The 16,732-nt window shown below is 38.4% G+C and overlaps 1 protein-coding gene across 1 annotated transcript; it reads left to right on the top strand.

The window, feature by feature from the left end:
- The first annotated feature begins 1,011 nt into the window (after positions 1-1,011).
- Positions 1,012-16,349, top strand: LOC307040893 (neuroplastin-like). The gene is made up of 8 exons (XM_079684107.1): positions 1,012-1,294; positions 9,167-9,335; positions 9,422-9,516; positions 10,271-10,404; positions 11,274-11,547; positions 13,472-13,493; positions 15,169-15,245; positions 15,400-16,349. The coding sequence occupies exons 1-7, from the start codon at positions 1,204-1,206 to the stop codon at positions 15,227-15,229; spliced, it is 846 nt and encodes a 281-aa protein (XP_079540233.1). The 5' UTR covers positions 1,012-1,203; the 3' UTR covers positions 15,230-15,245; positions 15,400-16,349.
- The last annotated feature ends 383 nt before the right edge of the window (positions 16,350-16,732 follow it).

Raw genomic sequence — 16,732 nt, 5'->3', positions numbered from 1 at the left:
CAAATACTAAATTGAGGCTACATGGAGGTTAAAGTTAAAGTCTAACACACTAACTATATTGTAACTATGTTATTTTGGAGCTTAAACATGTTATTGACTGTAAAACTTAGACCACAGCAATAGGAATGGAACCTGATCCCCTAATCCACCAATGTTCCTACAATCATTGTTGGATTTATATTGCGGGTGAGCAATGCTCTAGACTTTTGTTCATACTATAAACTATTAGACAAGTATGAGCAATTTAAGAAACAATATACCAGTAAAGTATGATAAGGCAACAAAGTTACACAGTGTGTTGAAGACGTGAGGTTGCCACTACCCTTCATTAGTTCAAATAGAAATAGGATTAAAGGTCTACTTAAAGTCCCTGGTGCCATAGAGGTCAGGGCTTAGTCAGCCTGAGAGTATTCTTGACCCATGGCACAGTTTCAGGCCTTTAGCGATTTGTTAAGCACTACACTCAACCACTGACGTGAAAAACGTAGAATATTAACTAAACCAATAGATATCGCCATGAAACTTTCCCACTGAATTTACATCAAAAAAATCTAATTTAGCTGTGCTCATTTGCATACATGATATAACAATCTGAACATTGGATAAAGTCAGATTCAAAAGTATTGTTTCATTTAGATGACATCGAGTCAAAGTAGGCTATTCAAAGAGGTAATGTATGATAACTTAACAACAACAAAATAAAAATGGCCATGTGTTTGGGATATTTTGGGAAATCAGCCATGCAAGCCAATAGTACAATTAAAGTAAAATGGGGCATGAAAACGTACCTTCAAACTCTCAAAATTGACCATTGCATGAAACATAAAAAAAACATTAAAGATTGGGTTTATATTGTGTATTTTTAAAACTTGCCTGAGAAACAAAAGCGCCCATCTTGTCTATTGTGATCATATAATTGAATTCTGCTCAAATGTATAAGATTCCTCCAAGAGCTCGCGGGATTTCAAATGAGACGGGTGGGTAAAAAAAGGTGGTTTCCTCCCTGCATCGGGCTGACACACAGCAGAGAGCCGCACAGGTAGCTAGCAGCAGTGCCGTAGGCTCCCGCTAGTCTACCTAGCAACACTTCCCATTACCCAGCTTTACTGTGTGTGGAGCCTCGGTGAATTCAGCCCACATCCTCATATCCTGCTCAGGTCACCTTTAGCGCGCGCCTACCGGCATTTTCTCTCGTCTCCGAAGATGATACCTGGCAAACGAAGAGCTGCAGTCATGTCCTTCTCGCTGGCGATTATCGGAGCCCTGCTGCTGCAGACCGTGTCTTCTCAGAATGGTAAGAAAAACGAGAAAATGCGGGGTTTTTTTAGGGAGGGATTTTGCATGCATTTCTGCAGTGGGACAATTTCTAATGAAGGATTTTCTGAAGAACACTGTCCATCATGGATATCTCACCACCAGCAGCAGTCAGGTTAATTACATAATCCCTCAACGGGAAATAAACTAATATCAGTCGACGCTGTTTTGGTCTTTGGCGTTTGTAATGAAAGGGTCAATGAATCATTAATGGGATGCAATGTGTATTGGTTGGGCTGAAGTGGGCCATACGCAGGCCCGTGTCCCTAAAATGTCCTCTGAAGTGTGCAGCTGAATACATTCAACCTGCAAGGACAAGTTCTGCTCATTAAGAAGGTGGAAAAGGAAATGGTGTCACTCTGAAGTTCACAATCTGTCATGCCCTCCTTAGAGACACAAACACACACACACACACACACACACACACACACACACACACACACACACACACACACACACACACACACACACACACACACACACACACACACACACACACACACACACACTCAACATGCTGTCACTATGGATCTGCTCAGGTATGCTAGGATTCAGTATCCAGCAGTGTATCACTCTCCTACAGGGTGAGATCTCCACTTGCATCAGCTTCTTGTAACAGAGCATAACACACATGTAATTAGCTGCAGGACTTCAGAAGTGCTGTAAATAGCACCAGTTCATTTTGCTGCATGCTTCTATTTTTAGAGCAAAGATGCTGCACTGGGAACCATGGCTTTAATGTCCTCTTGCAACAGTGGATCTGTTAACTCTTTGCTGAGATGTGCTGCACTGCAGAAAGGCATTGATTTCTCTGAGCGATTCTACTCGCTGAGAAATTGCCCCCCCCTGGTCATAAATCTCACCCCCCACCAGCAAACAGTTTAGGGCAGTGTAAATCCGTCTCAGCTGAGTATTTGGGGGTGGATACTGTAATTATGCACAGTGTAGATTTGCCGGCATTGTGTGAGAAGGAGTGTGAGAATTTATTCAGCTCCGGCCTTCCCTGGAGCTGACCATGTAGGAATGCATCTCCTCCTATACTGCACACACCCACTCATTTCATCTCTTCTTTGATCAGCACACTGGCGAATAAAGATCTGCTCAAATATAATGGGTTTTTATCAGGCAGACTGCTAGAAAGTGATATTTTCTCACCTTCTTCACCTGTTTTCATATAATCCACAGAAGCAATATGATACCGCAAATGACACAGTGCATTAATAATCGTATAAGTATATAAATTAGAGTATAAGGTGACTCTGGTTAGACAATATATTAAGGCGTACAGCAGCCAGCCTCATCACAGAAGCCATTTGTATCTGCTAATCGCTTCTGAAGCTATTCCTGCTGATGTTCCCTAAGGATGTGTGTTTCATCTGAAGTAGAGTAGCTTTTACCAAGGACGCTGTACTAGTATCAAACCATTTCCTTGTTGTAATTTATCATACAGAAGTAACAAACTGCTTAAAGTGTAGATCTCAGTTAAAGTTAACTACAATTGATAAATTGCTGGGCAATAACTATTTATTGACCAGCAATAGATCAATTATGGAGTTATATATCAATTTTGGAGGTAATAAATATTGTCATATTGGATTTGATGCATATTTCTCAGCATGCGATCAATGCAAGCATAGGATTTTGTTGCTCCAGTAATAATTGATTGATAATCCCAACATATTCATTGATTTCAGTTTTAGGTTTATATTATAAACTGAGGACATGTATCAGTGCAAAGGCCATAGTTCAGTTATCCTGACAAACTCCTTTTTTCAATTCAAACATTAAACACATATATAATTCAATCATAGAGAATGATAATAAATTGTAATTTTAGTCCCAGATTTGACCTTTGTTAGTACAGTTTACCAAAATGTAGTTTTGTCAGCAGATTGGACACACTGTATAGTAGTGAATGTTTTAAGATGGACTGTGAGTGGAGTGTCTAAATTATCGTCTTTTGTACATTTATAAATAAATAACAAACATACAGCTCATCCACTGAAAAATATAACGTATCATTGGTCTGAAATGTAAAACGTCCTATTTGTGTATTTTGCAGTAGGGCTACACATATTTATTACATCGGTTATTGATTAATCCAAATGATTGGTCCATTTGATTTATTGAAAATAGTGAACAAATTACTTAAACAATGAATAGATTAACAAAATCGCAGCAGACCCTATTTATGATTTATGAACTAATCGATTAATTGACTGGTTTTGTTTTCAGTTCTTATTTGCATTTTTATGATTTTATTTACAATGTATTAACATGTTTAAATCATTTCAATATCTACAATATTATTGACCAGCATTTAAACAATGAATATGTGAGCCATCGCTTTCTGTTGCTTTTCTAATCCCAAGGTGTCTCTGTCCATCAGGGCTCAATGCTGTTCTCACATTTAGCATTCAATTAACTACTAAATACGAGTTGGACACTTTTTGATGCATGAACTGGGACAGTGTCCAGAAATAGTTCATATTTCACTGTTTTTTAATGAATTCTTCAGGAGAAACAGAGACAATATCTGACTCCTTGCTGTTTACTGTCACTGGGGGCTGGCAGGATGTGGCTCACAGGCTGATTTTGATTGGTCCAGGTGTTACATGAGAGTCTGATTGGATAGAAATACATACAAGGTTATAAATGATAATACAATGGTTTCCTCTCAGAGTTTTCCGAAAGGCTAAATACAGTATGTGACTATAAACGACTTGTATGAGATTAACCTTCTAATAACCTTCTAATTCTACAAACTTAATAACGTCATATAAAGAGCTGTTACCCTTATACAAATAATTGATTAAACTAATTGAAAACAATTTTGAGAATTGGTTGATCATCAGTTAGTTATCAAGATCTATATGAAGATTTGCTGTTTTTACCAATTTTGTATTCTTGTTAACTGAATAATTGTTGTTGTTGGGACATTTCAAGATGTCACGTAGAGCTCTGGGGAATTGATTGTTATAGAAAACAAGGCAAAGACACATTTATTCTTATGATGTCAGAATTGACTAAACGTAATGCACACATTTCCATATGTTCATCTTTAAAACAAACCTATGAACACACTTAAGCATTAGACACAAGAAGAGCATCAGATGAGAGTAGCAAGTTCTTAAAAAAAAATAATTAACAATTGAAAATGAATTTCAAACAAAGTTTTGACCATGTGAACAAATTTGGCAATACTGAAAATGAGAATAATGAAAAGAAAAGAGAAATAACTTTAATAACTTTTAACTTTGGCGCTGTTTTTTAAAGGCAGTCAGAGCTGTAGCAATAAGAAGAATCATTAGCCGCAAAGCTAAATGTATTTTGTCTGGAACAAATAATAGTTTAAAAAAAATCAACTAACAATTAAAATGATCAATTGGTTGCAAAACATTCTGGGGTTAAGAATATGTGGTCAATGCAAGATAAATGAAGGATTTAGAAAAAAAACCACAAAGTAGCGCTCATATTTTATATATACACATAACCTCGTGCCAAAACTAATCTAACGTCAACTCGACATGAGTGACGTCACTCATGCATGTACACGACTACTGGCTCAGCACGTTTACACATCTTCACTATTTGCTGTGGCAGGATCTGTCCCTCAGCAGTTCTGTGTTGACAGCTGAGGTGTTAGTTTTCAGTTTTCAAATTGTTTGTTGTTGTATTTTTATTGTTTACATAAGCACTTTGATGCCAGTTTATGAGCTATATCCATCAAAAATGAATGCATTGTAACACAATAATCAATACATCCTCTCTATAACAAGGTGAACATATTGAAACTGTTGGAGAGTTATTGATTCAACTGTATGTTTATTTTTGAAGCCGCAGTTTGTGGTTTTGTTAAATCTCTTCAGGTGCTTTTCTTATGTTGTCAACCCCATGTATTTCTATAACGCAGTGGTTCTCAAACTTTTTCTGTCAGGCCCCCCCCTTTGGAGAAAAAAAAAAGTCGGGCCCCCCCAACACAGATAGTCAGGTTCAGTGGCGGCGCCAGAGATTTATTTTGGGGGTGCTGTGGGGTAGCTTGAAGTTTCATAGAGGGTGCTCAAACATTTAGGGTTTCCCATTAATGTACCGGTCGCTACAGTGGAATTTTCTACTGCAACATTCCCCATGAATATACACAGTGTACTCGCGACTGTTACAATGAAGGCTCGATAATCAGCTCGCGGCATATAGGTGTAAGCAGGGGTAAAGTGCTATTTTTATAGGTGGTGTGTGGACCTCACATAGGGGGGTCCGGGGGCAAGCTCCCCCCCGGGAAGATTTATTTTTAAATATTGAAGTTAAATGCATAAATCTGGTGCACTTTGAGAGCAAAATGAAGAGATATGGATACATCTCTCAACACGTAATAGTACTGTGCTGCATCATATTATTTTCTAATCAATAATTTTTCAAATTATGATTTAAAAAAAAAAATCTTTTTATCTTTAAATTTTTTTTTTTTTTAATCATTTTTCCTCCTGGTCCCTCGCGCCCCCCCCTGGCATGCATCCCAGGGGGGGCGCCCCCCACTTTGAGAACCACTGCTATAACAGCAGTGTAATTAAGAAACCGAAACACCTATCACTGTAATGCAATTCATTTCAACATTATAACCTTCATGAATGTAGGACTTATTGCTAGAATGCACTCATTTTTAGCTAGGAGTACGTAATAAACCAACAGCCGAGTCCATTTTGGATACATTTTTATTAATATTGATTCATGCGTTAATAACTTGCTCAGCCTGCACACCATTCTTTTTTGGAAAAAATATACCAGAAAACATGGAACCAACGTAATATCGTATAAAAAGCATTTAAAATTTAAGTCAGTCATTGTCAGCAAAAAAAAAAAATCTGGATTTAAAACAAACATTTAATTTTATATATTTATTCTGACCTAATAATAATAATAATAATAATAATAATAATAATAATAAGGACACAGAGGAAAATGTGATTAATTTGAACTTTGCCTAATTCGCATAACCCATTCAACCTGTTGTCCTCTTGGTTTGAATATTACTTTTCTCAGATGGTCAACAAGAAACCTCTGATGCCATGATAACGTTACTATAGCATAGATATAGTGGCATAACTGTGCTCCATTTGAATGTATTTGGCCTTGAAAATATATATTTTGTCAAGACATACATTTTTTCATTCAAATCTATCTATGCTACATGATGAATCTTTACTTTACATACATTGTTATTCAGCCCCTCCCCCCAACAAAAATAATAGTTTGTCGGTATCCATTTGTGCCTACAGCAACTGTGCTGCTCTCGTGGGCTGTACAGCAGGGTTATGATGTCAGCTGGAGGAAAAACAACATGTCTGTCTGTCTTGTGATGTCCTTGGTCTGGTTGGCCGTCTCTTCCTCTTCCTGCTTTGTTGCCGTAGAGTGCTTCTATGGAAACCGAGGGGGTCTATCACCATGCGCCCACACGCTCCCGTGAGACCCAGAGCCGCAGTTTCTATAAAGCTCCTCTCAATGTGCTCTCCACGGTGCCGTAGACCATGCTTATGATTACACCCCCCCACCCTCCCCCCGCCTCCTCCTCCTGCTCCAATCTGTGCAGCCATGATCAATTGTTGCACTTTTACTGCTTTCCGTGCGAATACCGAGACATCAATCCAGTAAAATGAACAGTATACAGTCAGCCCGGCATCTGTGTCCCATTATTGAAAATCCCCTTTAATGATGTTTTGATTAAACAGACCAGATGTACTAAAAAGGACAAGGTCACTTGGAGGACTTTCGGGTGTGAGCGCTGCTTGACAAATTAATAGGATTGCTTTAATTGGACAAATGAAGTGAGAGCAGCCTCACAAAGACGTCCTAGCAGAATAAAATGAAATCTCCCTTGAAATATGCGCAATAATCTCTCTCTCTCTCTCTCTCTCTCTCTCTCTCTCTCTCTACATTCTGATAGACATTTTCTAATTACCAAACAATGAATAGGGATAATGTGTGACAGGTTACGTAGCTGCATCTCTATTATTTTCTACATTTTATATTTCTTTTTTCTATTCATCAACCCTTCTTCCATTTTAAGATAATCGATCAGTGTCTTTCTTATTATTTCACATTATCGTTTTTTCGTTTCTTTTCTGCTTCCACTTTAATTTACCCTGTTATTTTCTTGCCTCTCCATCATCCACCTGTTCCCCTTTTTCTGTCCATGCTGCCCCTCCACCACCAGCGGGCTTTGTGAAATCACCTTTTTCTGAGACTAAGCTCACGGGCGACGCCTTTGAGCTGTACTGTGACGTGGTGGGAAACCCCACCCCCGAAATCCAGTGGTGGTACTCTGAGATCAACCGGGCCGATTCCTTCAGGCAGCTTTGGGACGGCGCCCGTAAGCGGCGAGTCTCCATCAACACGGCCTACGGCTCCAACGCCGTGAGCTTGTTGGGGGTCTCGCGTCTCACGGTGGACGATGTTGGGACCTATGAGTGCAGAGCCAGCAATGACCCGCGCCGTAATGACCTGCACCAAAATCCAGCCACCACCTGGATCCGTGCGCAGGCCTCTATAACGGTGCTGCAGAGTGAGTGGTCACTGTAGAGGAAACCCCCGCTCCCACCCCTCGCTATAGCCTCCCTCAAACCTCTAGCTGCCTCCATAGGTGCCATCCTCCCCTACAGACTTGGAAAACTAAGAAAACACCACCAACTAGTCTATATGTGCTCTTACCTGAGGAGTAGTGTTTTATCGTGCTCATCCCTCGGTGAAAGTAGATCCCTTAACCTGCAGCCACATGTCGTCTCCATTTTCTCTCTTCTTCGTTTTTCTCTCCCTACAGCTCTCATCTTCTCATTTCCCTGGACTGTATTCATTATTTTCAGTTTCCTTTTCTGACTATTATTTTAATAGTCTCAATCTGATTTGTCCAAATGTCCGGTCCTATATTCCTATCAGATTTACTTATTCTATGATCAGTTTATTGCAGAATTCTGGTAAAAATATTTTCAACATTTTAGATCAATGTATCTGAGCAGTAGTTTTACAGCTTAGATACTGTATTGTGTTTAGGTAGAGACAACATTTACATCAAAACCATGCCAAGCTGTATTGTATATACAAGTGTTGTGATTACTCACCAGGGGCCTATCATCACGTTAAGCAGCATGCAACACAGTTTAAAGGTTATCTGAGCAACTATTTTCCACAGGTTGAATTTCAATCAGATACCAAGCTTATGTTAGTGTGGACTTATGTTATTGGCCATTGTGTAATTTTTATCGTATTCCTTCAAAGGTATTTAATCTCTTCATTTAAGATAAGAGAGTTAAATTCACCTTGAACCATGTTCCCCAAAATGGGTACTACTCATAAAAGGTCAATATGTTGTGGTAGAGCTGCAGACTGTAGAAGAAGCGCTTTACTCCTCGCTTATTGTTGCTTATGGTTAGTGGCATATTTAACAATAATTTAAGTTTGTTTTGGGATTGTTTTAACAGAAATGCACCTTGGGAGCTGTAGTTTGCTTCACTGCTTGCGTTTCTATGCAGACAGACTTGAACCTTACATTTTTTATCAAGGAAAATATATTTTCAAATGCAGTTGGACATCTTTGTACTGATGATTCAACCGTGGGACTTGGAAGAGCTCCCACTTCTCAGTCACCTAAGGATGCATTAAACTCTGCTTAAGGAACTCTGTATGCCTGAAATAATTCCTCCTACTTCACAACTCTATTCCTGTGCGATGTTGTGAATGTGTGGGTAAAGTGTCTTTAGCTGTGTGTCTTTCTGCGTTGTTGTTAATATCCTCCAACTCACCCTCACCCACGAGTTCCATCAAGCTTCCCTTCTGTCGTAGCTGACCCTTATCTTTCCTACAGAGCCGTCGATCGCCTCCTCTGATCACACCTCACTTCCTGTGGAAGGCGACTCTTACATGCTGCAGTGTAACCTGACCAGCGCTCACAGCGTCCACCAGGAGAGCTACTGGATGAAGAACGGGGAGGAGATCGCAGAAACACGCAGCCCCAATAGGAACACTGAATATTTGTAAGGGAAAACGGTATACTACTGTTGTGTGTCAGAGTGTTAAACAGATAAGCAGGGTTCATGTGAGCTGTGTTTTTGTTCTGCAGCCTGAAGAAGCCGAGAGGAGACGCCGCAGGAGTGTACATGTGTGTCTACACCTTCGAGACGGCTCCTCCAGCAAACGCCACCATAGAAGTAAAATGTAGGTGTTGATTTGTGATCTGCAGGCGTCTTTGTCAGTTTCAAGGCCAGCATTAGAGGTGTCACCATTAAAAATGGCCCGTATGGCCTTGAGCCCCAGCAGCTCGGTCATGTGAGGACCTGTGATTTCAAACGACCCTGCTGGCTGCTCGCGGGGCAGCAGGCGCCCTTGACACCTCCATCTAACCAGGGCCCGGCTCAGTGGCACCAGATGGTGTCTTGTTTGTCCGATGGTGAGGGATTATGTCCCAACGTTAAAATCTGGTCAGCCTTTTCTGCTGTCACACGCATCGTTATAGAGGCAAATTTGATTTTTTTTTGTTTTCCTTTATTTTACAGAGAATTTATTTTCACAGGCTGATGACAAATATTAGGATTTCTCCGAATACAATTATGTTGCAATGGATCACTTGAATGGAATGCAGCAATACTGTTTGCTGCAAAGTTTCCCTCGTGCAGCTTTTTTTAATGCCAAATACAATTTGTGTTATCTCTCTCTGCTTTGTGCTTTGTCTCACAAACATTTGGCAGTTTTCCATAATCATTATTTAGGTTACGAGTATTTAAAAAAAAACTGAGGCAATTAAAATAACTTACTGTATTCAGTCTCTACTTTGAAAAAGGAAGTAGGAAATCCTAAATAAGTTACCCATTGACTGGATCCCTGCACCTACAGTAAGACTGTAACATTTATGTGAATTTATTTAATGTATTGTAACAATGAATCTATGTTTCTTTTGCTATTCTTGTTTTAGCTGCTCCTGACATTATAGGCCACAAGCGTAGTGAGAATAAGAACGAGGGCCAGGTCGCTGTGCTCTACTGTAAGTCTACCGGATATCCTTATCCTATCTGGAACTGGCGCAAATTCGACAATGGCTTTCCCAGGGTATGTGGTATTATACATAAACTCTTCCTAAACACCCGTTTACAATGTCAGTCCGATAGAAGTACCACATTTAAGAAGGTTATAATGTTCAGTTTATTTTGACACTGTCATTTAACTGAGTTTATAATTCAAGTGTTGTACTGTAATGCATTAGATGAAAGGAACACATAATAATGCTATGCAATTGTTCAAAGGGTAGCGATTGGTTGGTACTGTATATAATTGTTTTTTGTAGCATGCAATTCTAGTGTTTTTGTGTCTACACACACCTGCATTAGAAGAAATCCTCTGCTAGCAACCCAAGCATAAGGGACACTGAGGTTAAAATGTTAAACCTGCTTATCTAATATACTTTAGCTTAAGCTAACATTTTCTACAAATGCATTCATATCTGCTTATTTCAAGGATTCTTTGCAAAGCTGTACTTATTAGGAGTTACTGTAATAGGCAATACAAAATTCACAAAGTGATTTATTTATGGCAAGAAGATTACATGAAATAGAAAATCATGTATTTTACATAATTGTTTTATATTAACAAATATATAAAAAGTTGATGCCTTTTTTATATTGGATAAAATCAAGGCAAAAAAGTAGAGAGATTTAAATTAAATAGAATACTATAAATTAAAACAAGATAATAATAGTTACATTAACAAATAAAACAAAAATAGTTCAAATAAGTCACATTTGGGAGCCAGTTAAAGGAAGTGGCACTTTTATAACATGGAGCTGTAATACAGGATATAATTCAATGTTGTGAAATCGTTTCAAAACCTGGACTTTACTAGAATATAAAAGCATGTAAAAGAATCAAATAAAAAAAACACTCTACACATTATTAAGTATTTATTTCTTCTCCTTTGACAGGAAATTGACAACTCAAGCGGGCGCTTCACCATCAGCAGCAGAGACAACTACACCGAGCTCCACATCGCCAACCTGGACATTGACTTGGACCCGGGCGAGTATCACTGCAACGCCACCAACATGCTGGGCACCCGCGATGAGAAGATCGTGCTGAGGGTCCGCAGCAACCTGGCCCCCTTATGGCCTCTCCTGGGGGTTTTGGCAGAGATCATCATCCTGATCGTCATCATCGTCGTTTATGAGAAGCGCAAGAAGCCCGATGATTTACAAGATGGTGAGTCACCCATGGTGGTGCTAAGGTGTTTTATAATTCTAATGTTTTTAATATATCTGAGGATAACTGGTTATATTGTCCATCGTTGACGTCAATCTCTCTCCTGTGAGTTTTTTTGCAAAGCCTTAATGCATCGCTAATGACGTGCCTAGGAAAGGAGGCACACTGTGTTTTGGTGTCTGGTGCTGAAGTTATCCCTTTGCCAGAGACTCCAACTTCTTCACCTGACACTGTGCTCTGCCTGCATTCAATAATTTAGTTTGTCGAGGCTGACCCGAGAGGCAGACAATGTTAGAAGAGGTCGCACCTTGTCAGGACAATTTCATGTATTTAATATTCATGAGAAATATGATACTGCAGTGTTGCGGACAGTTTCAATTATTAACGGCTTTCCAGGGACCTTGGGCCGTCCCCAAGCTGCTGCAAACTTCACCACGAGTCACTTCATTTAGGTATATAATCTACCAATGCCAGTGGGGAATCTTCTAATTGTACCGAGTACATCATTTACAATAGTCCGACTATATCATAAATAATGCAATATTGTTATTTGGGTGACTTTTTGTCTCAAATTAAAATGTTAACGTTAATTAGATGCACCGTCCAGCTCAAAGCTTTGACAGTCAGTCAGTGGCGCTGTGCAGGAACATTTGATCATTACATGATGTTTTAATCACCTTGAGAATCTGCACAAAATAGACGAGATCGTGTGAATCACAAAGCGAATTCTTGCTTGAAATCTTTAACTCCATATTTTATACAGGTAAGCTTTGGCTGTTGACTTTTTTTTAACAGATTGTTGAAATATTTCCCATCCTCCCCAAATTGCAAAACCTAAATCCTGTTTGTGGTAAGTGTGAGAGTTTGCATGCTTAATGAATATCAATAAGCATTAGGGCTGCACGATATTGGAAAAAACTGACATTGCGATATTTTCTTATAAATACATGATGAAAAAATACAGGAATTGAAGAAAAGACAGTTTTTTTTTGTCCACAAACCATCCTTTCTTGAACTTTAATGCTATACAATTGATATTTCTTTCAACAATATTTAACCGGATGAAGGATTTTAGTCACGGACTTCTGGATCTTAAGTTATCAGAGCAACAGGCTGAGCTAGCTCGGTTATCCTGCTGTGTGTGCTGTATGCAGAGCCTGCATGTCACTCACTCAAGTACCCCTGACATGAGAGCTGCGCGAGTTTTCCTTTTGTAGCAAGCAGCAAAATAATTGTAACATGACGTGTTTGAGTTCATTTGCCTACTTCATTATTTTTTTTTAAATCGCACAATGTCAAAATCGCGCATGCGCATAACACGATTATCGTCACGAAACGATATATCGTGCAGCCCTAATAAGCATTCAGCCTCATCTTTTCCCAGCTCTCAGCACAGTTCACCGTTCTGTTGAGCATCAACATTGAGTGCCGTGCAAATCTTAATTTTTAAAGATTTTATTTAAGTGGTAACTTAACTTTTGCTTCAAACTGCAGCACTGAAATGGCATGCAAACCAGTGTACATAATTGGAAATATAAATACTGTTTTAGGCAGCTTCCATGACTTTATTGCCCTCAGGGCTGATATGAATGGATCTGCTCCTCGCTTAGAGAACAGCTGTTCTCTGTGAGCTCTGCCTGTCTGCATGACAACAGTGTTGTTTTACTTTTTACGTTATAATTGTTTTAATGTGGTGTTGTGGATTTAAATGCATTCAGTCTGTTTGTGAGTGACCATAACAGTCTGTACATGCATTATAGTTGAAACATGAACATCTTAGAGTGTGTCATTCTCAGCTGCTGTTTTTAATGCTTTATGATTTTTGTAAAAAACAAAAAATGTCTCTTCATCAATATGTGTAACTACTTTGCGATTTTTTTATTTGATGGTTCTCATTTCTCCATATTTTCCCTTGTTGCTTCAGATGATGACCATGCAGGTCCAGTGTGAGTATAAACATTTGACCTTCAATACATGTATCTGTTTAGCTTGATGTGTGTTTTGTTGTAGCTATTATGATGCATCCAGAGTAGACTTCCTTTACAGTACACAGCAAAACTTAGAGCATCATGAAACGGTTGCTTAGCTGCCTATACATATATAAATCACAGGAAAATAAGAAGAGTCAGGTAGGGACATGTTTTTTCTGTTGATAAGAACAAATTAGCATGAGAATAATCCTCATTAGGAAAGCCCTGCATGATGCCCTCGAGAGTCTAGATTAAAAAAGGCCCCTGTTTTCAGTCGGAAGCAGTGTGCGAACATGTTAGACATGCAATACCGTTGTAAGCAGTTATGGGTGGTAAATACTTTATTAATAAACAGCTTTAACTCCTCCCCTGCAAACAATCATAGTGGGGTGCTGTATGAATTGAACATAATACAAATAAAAACAACACAGTTGTAATAAATCTTTATAGAGTTTCTTTAGAAATACTTTAGATTAACAATCATTTAGAAATGTCATTATGGCTGCCTACAACTACATTAGAGTGTGTTTTAAACCATTTAATATATGTTTTCTTATAAGTGGGGGTAGTTAATGTAAAGAGGTACTATTAAAGGATTAAAATAGTGTTGAGAATTGTTTAAATATGTAACTTGAGATAAGTCTGGTAGACTCAGTGAAAAGTAGAGTTTGTGTTCATGATATTAGCTGTTTAGTACACACTAAATCACATGTGTCACACTCAACGCCCGGGGGCCAAATCAGGCCCTTGGTGGATTTCATTTTGGCCCGCAGGATCATTTCTAATTACTATTAGATTTGGCGCGCCGGTATATTGCACGCACACCTTCACTCACTCCTGAGGATTTCCTCAGCTCAGAGCCTGACCCCAATCATTGATGAACTTGCACCCGAGATGAGATGCCAAGTGTCTGGCTTGAACTAGCATCAAAGCAGCAAACTGAGTTTAAATGGATGTTTCCTTTTGCACTTTTTCTCTCACGACAACAGAGCACGTTTGGTTGTTCTTTGGGGGAAATTTGTTTTTTTGAAGCTGTTGTTGGCCTGTGGAAAAATGTAATCATAAGAAATGAAGCTGCAGATAGAGCCATAAGAAATGAATGCAGCTGATTATTTAATGTTTAATGTTGTTTTTATAGGCAATAAGCTTTGTTAGTTCCAGGTTTAATATGTGCAATAAGTTCATTTCAATAAGTTTTACAATAAACATTGAACCAGTCCGGCCCTCGACTAGTACCAATTTTTTTATTTTGGCCCACTGTGTATTTGAGTTTGACACCCCTGCACTAGAGTAAGGACAAGCATACAGTGCACTTTGCTGTGAGTGTTGTTTTCATTATTGATTAAAGGGTCATTTTACCGATTACTTTCTCACACTAAAAAAAGCTCTCTTCAGAGCCACAGAATAAGTGGTGACCCTTTAATCAACTGGTTGTTTTTCTAATTAGTTTTATTATAGTATTAGTTGTAAGCATTTCATCTGAGAAGCCATAAACAATGCAAATTGTCTATCATAAATTGGCAGAGCCCAAAAAGAAGACATTTTGTATTTATATTAATTTAATGTGCAAGTCATTCCCCTGAAGGTTTTAGTAAACATGTTTGATCTGAGTTTTCACCGACTGATTTTTTTTGTTTGCTTTCTGCTACAGGAAAACTAATTCGACCAACAACCACAAAGACAAGAATCTCCGCCAGAGGAATACAAACTGAGCAGCCTGTCTGCTGAGTAAGTTTTAAATTATTAAAAGCCTAGTGGTTAATATGTATTACAAGCCTGTGGTCACAAGTTACAAGATGATCCACCGTATGATTGTATCAATGAAGGCTCTTGGTAACCATGGCAGACTGGGCTAATCGTTTTATTTTCTCATTATTTGCAGGTTTCATTTCACAAATGTATTGACCAAATGAAAGTAAACAAGAAGGGTATCCATACCAGTTGTTAATAAGATGTATCTGCCATTACAAGTATGGAGAGTTCAATGAGGCATGCCTTATGATTTTATTGTGTGAGGATGCAAAAATTGAATTGTTAACAATATAACCATTGTTGCTGCATGCAGTTGTTGACGTTTATGATTTGTTTCCCCCTCCTTTCCACACATTTTACATTTTGAATACTTCTAAAATAATGCATGCAAGATGTTGACCTTCTGTTTGACACAGAAATGGCTTCTTTTTTTTTTTGCTCTTTTCTCTGAGAGTGGCTTCATTTAGATGATCTGTACTGTGTGTTGTAGAGGAAAACAAAACTTGGCAATGTAAAAGAAAATGCCACCATATTCTGGTATGACAGTTATGTACAGTTTTATCATTCCACTGCATACCGTTTTACCTGAAGATATCTATTGCGTTTTAAGGGCTTCGCAATGTCCCTCTAAATGTTATTAAGAGTTATTTTACTGTATGTATTAAATCACTATAACTATGTATCAAAATACCATTTAATATATAAAGACTATTCATATGATATGATGCACTTAAATGTTGAGGATAATGAAAAACTGTATAAACAACCTTTAGGAAATCTGTACTAATCATCCTAACATTGTTTTATAATTATGTGTATTGTACAGCATGGCTATTATCCTATGCAATTATTATCCATATCGATACCTATTGAAAAATCATTGCTGCTTTTGATTTCTCTGTGACAAAGCTTTAAACTAGTAGGATCACCTTAGAGCGCTGAAGGCAAACCGCACAGCAGCATGAATTCTTTACAGCTGACGTGGGAGGAGGTGGTGAAAGAAACATGCGTCAGAACCGACACGTGAAAAATCCCAAGGTCCCCAACTCATTTTTAAGAATAAATATCTCAAAAAATAAAGTGTGTCTGTTGAATCACTTTCTTTTAAAAACACATTTAGATTCAGATTCAAAATACTTCATTGTCTATTAAATGTATATATAATGGACATGTGTCAGTGCAAAAGTAGTAATGATTCGCACAGGCCGTCCTATAGAGATGCAGAAATATTAAAGCATGTTGAGAGCAGCACCATCGTGTGGGGTTTTAAATGACTGAGCGATCATGTGTCATCAATATCAGAAACAAGGACAAACAAACCGTGATTAAGAAATACTCACTTGTCTAATGCCAAACATGGTTAAAGACTTGAACATTCTGCCAACAATACATACTTCATATGTCGGTTTCTTCTTCTTTTTCTGTTGTATTTTAGGCAGCATGACAAAGATGAAAACAGACTT

This window comes from Notothenia rossii, assembly GCF_949606895.1.
Source record: "Notothenia rossii genome assembly, chromosome: 5".
Classification (NCBI taxonomy): domain Eukaryota; kingdom Metazoa; phylum Chordata; class Actinopteri; order Perciformes; family Nototheniidae; genus Notothenia; species Notothenia rossii.
Note: the sequence above shows the minus strand (reverse complement) of the source record. Positions and strands in the feature narration are given on the sequence as shown.

What these genes read in the sequence shown, in the direction of transcription:
- LOC307040893 (XM_079684107.1), top strand. Translation starts at nt 1,204, where the DNA reads ATGATACCTGGCAAACGAAGAGCTGCAGTCATGTCCTTCTCGCTGGCG. An exon ending in CGCCACCATAGAAGTAAAAT is followed by an intron (nt 9,517 to 10,270) that starts GTAGGTGTTGAT and finishes TTCTTGTTTTAG; the next exon opens with CTGCTCCTGACATTATAGGC. An exon ending in GATGACCATGCAGGTCCAGT is followed by an intron (nt 13,494 to 15,168) that starts GTGAGTATAAAC and finishes TTTCTGCTACAG; the next exon opens with GAAAACTAATTCGACCAACA.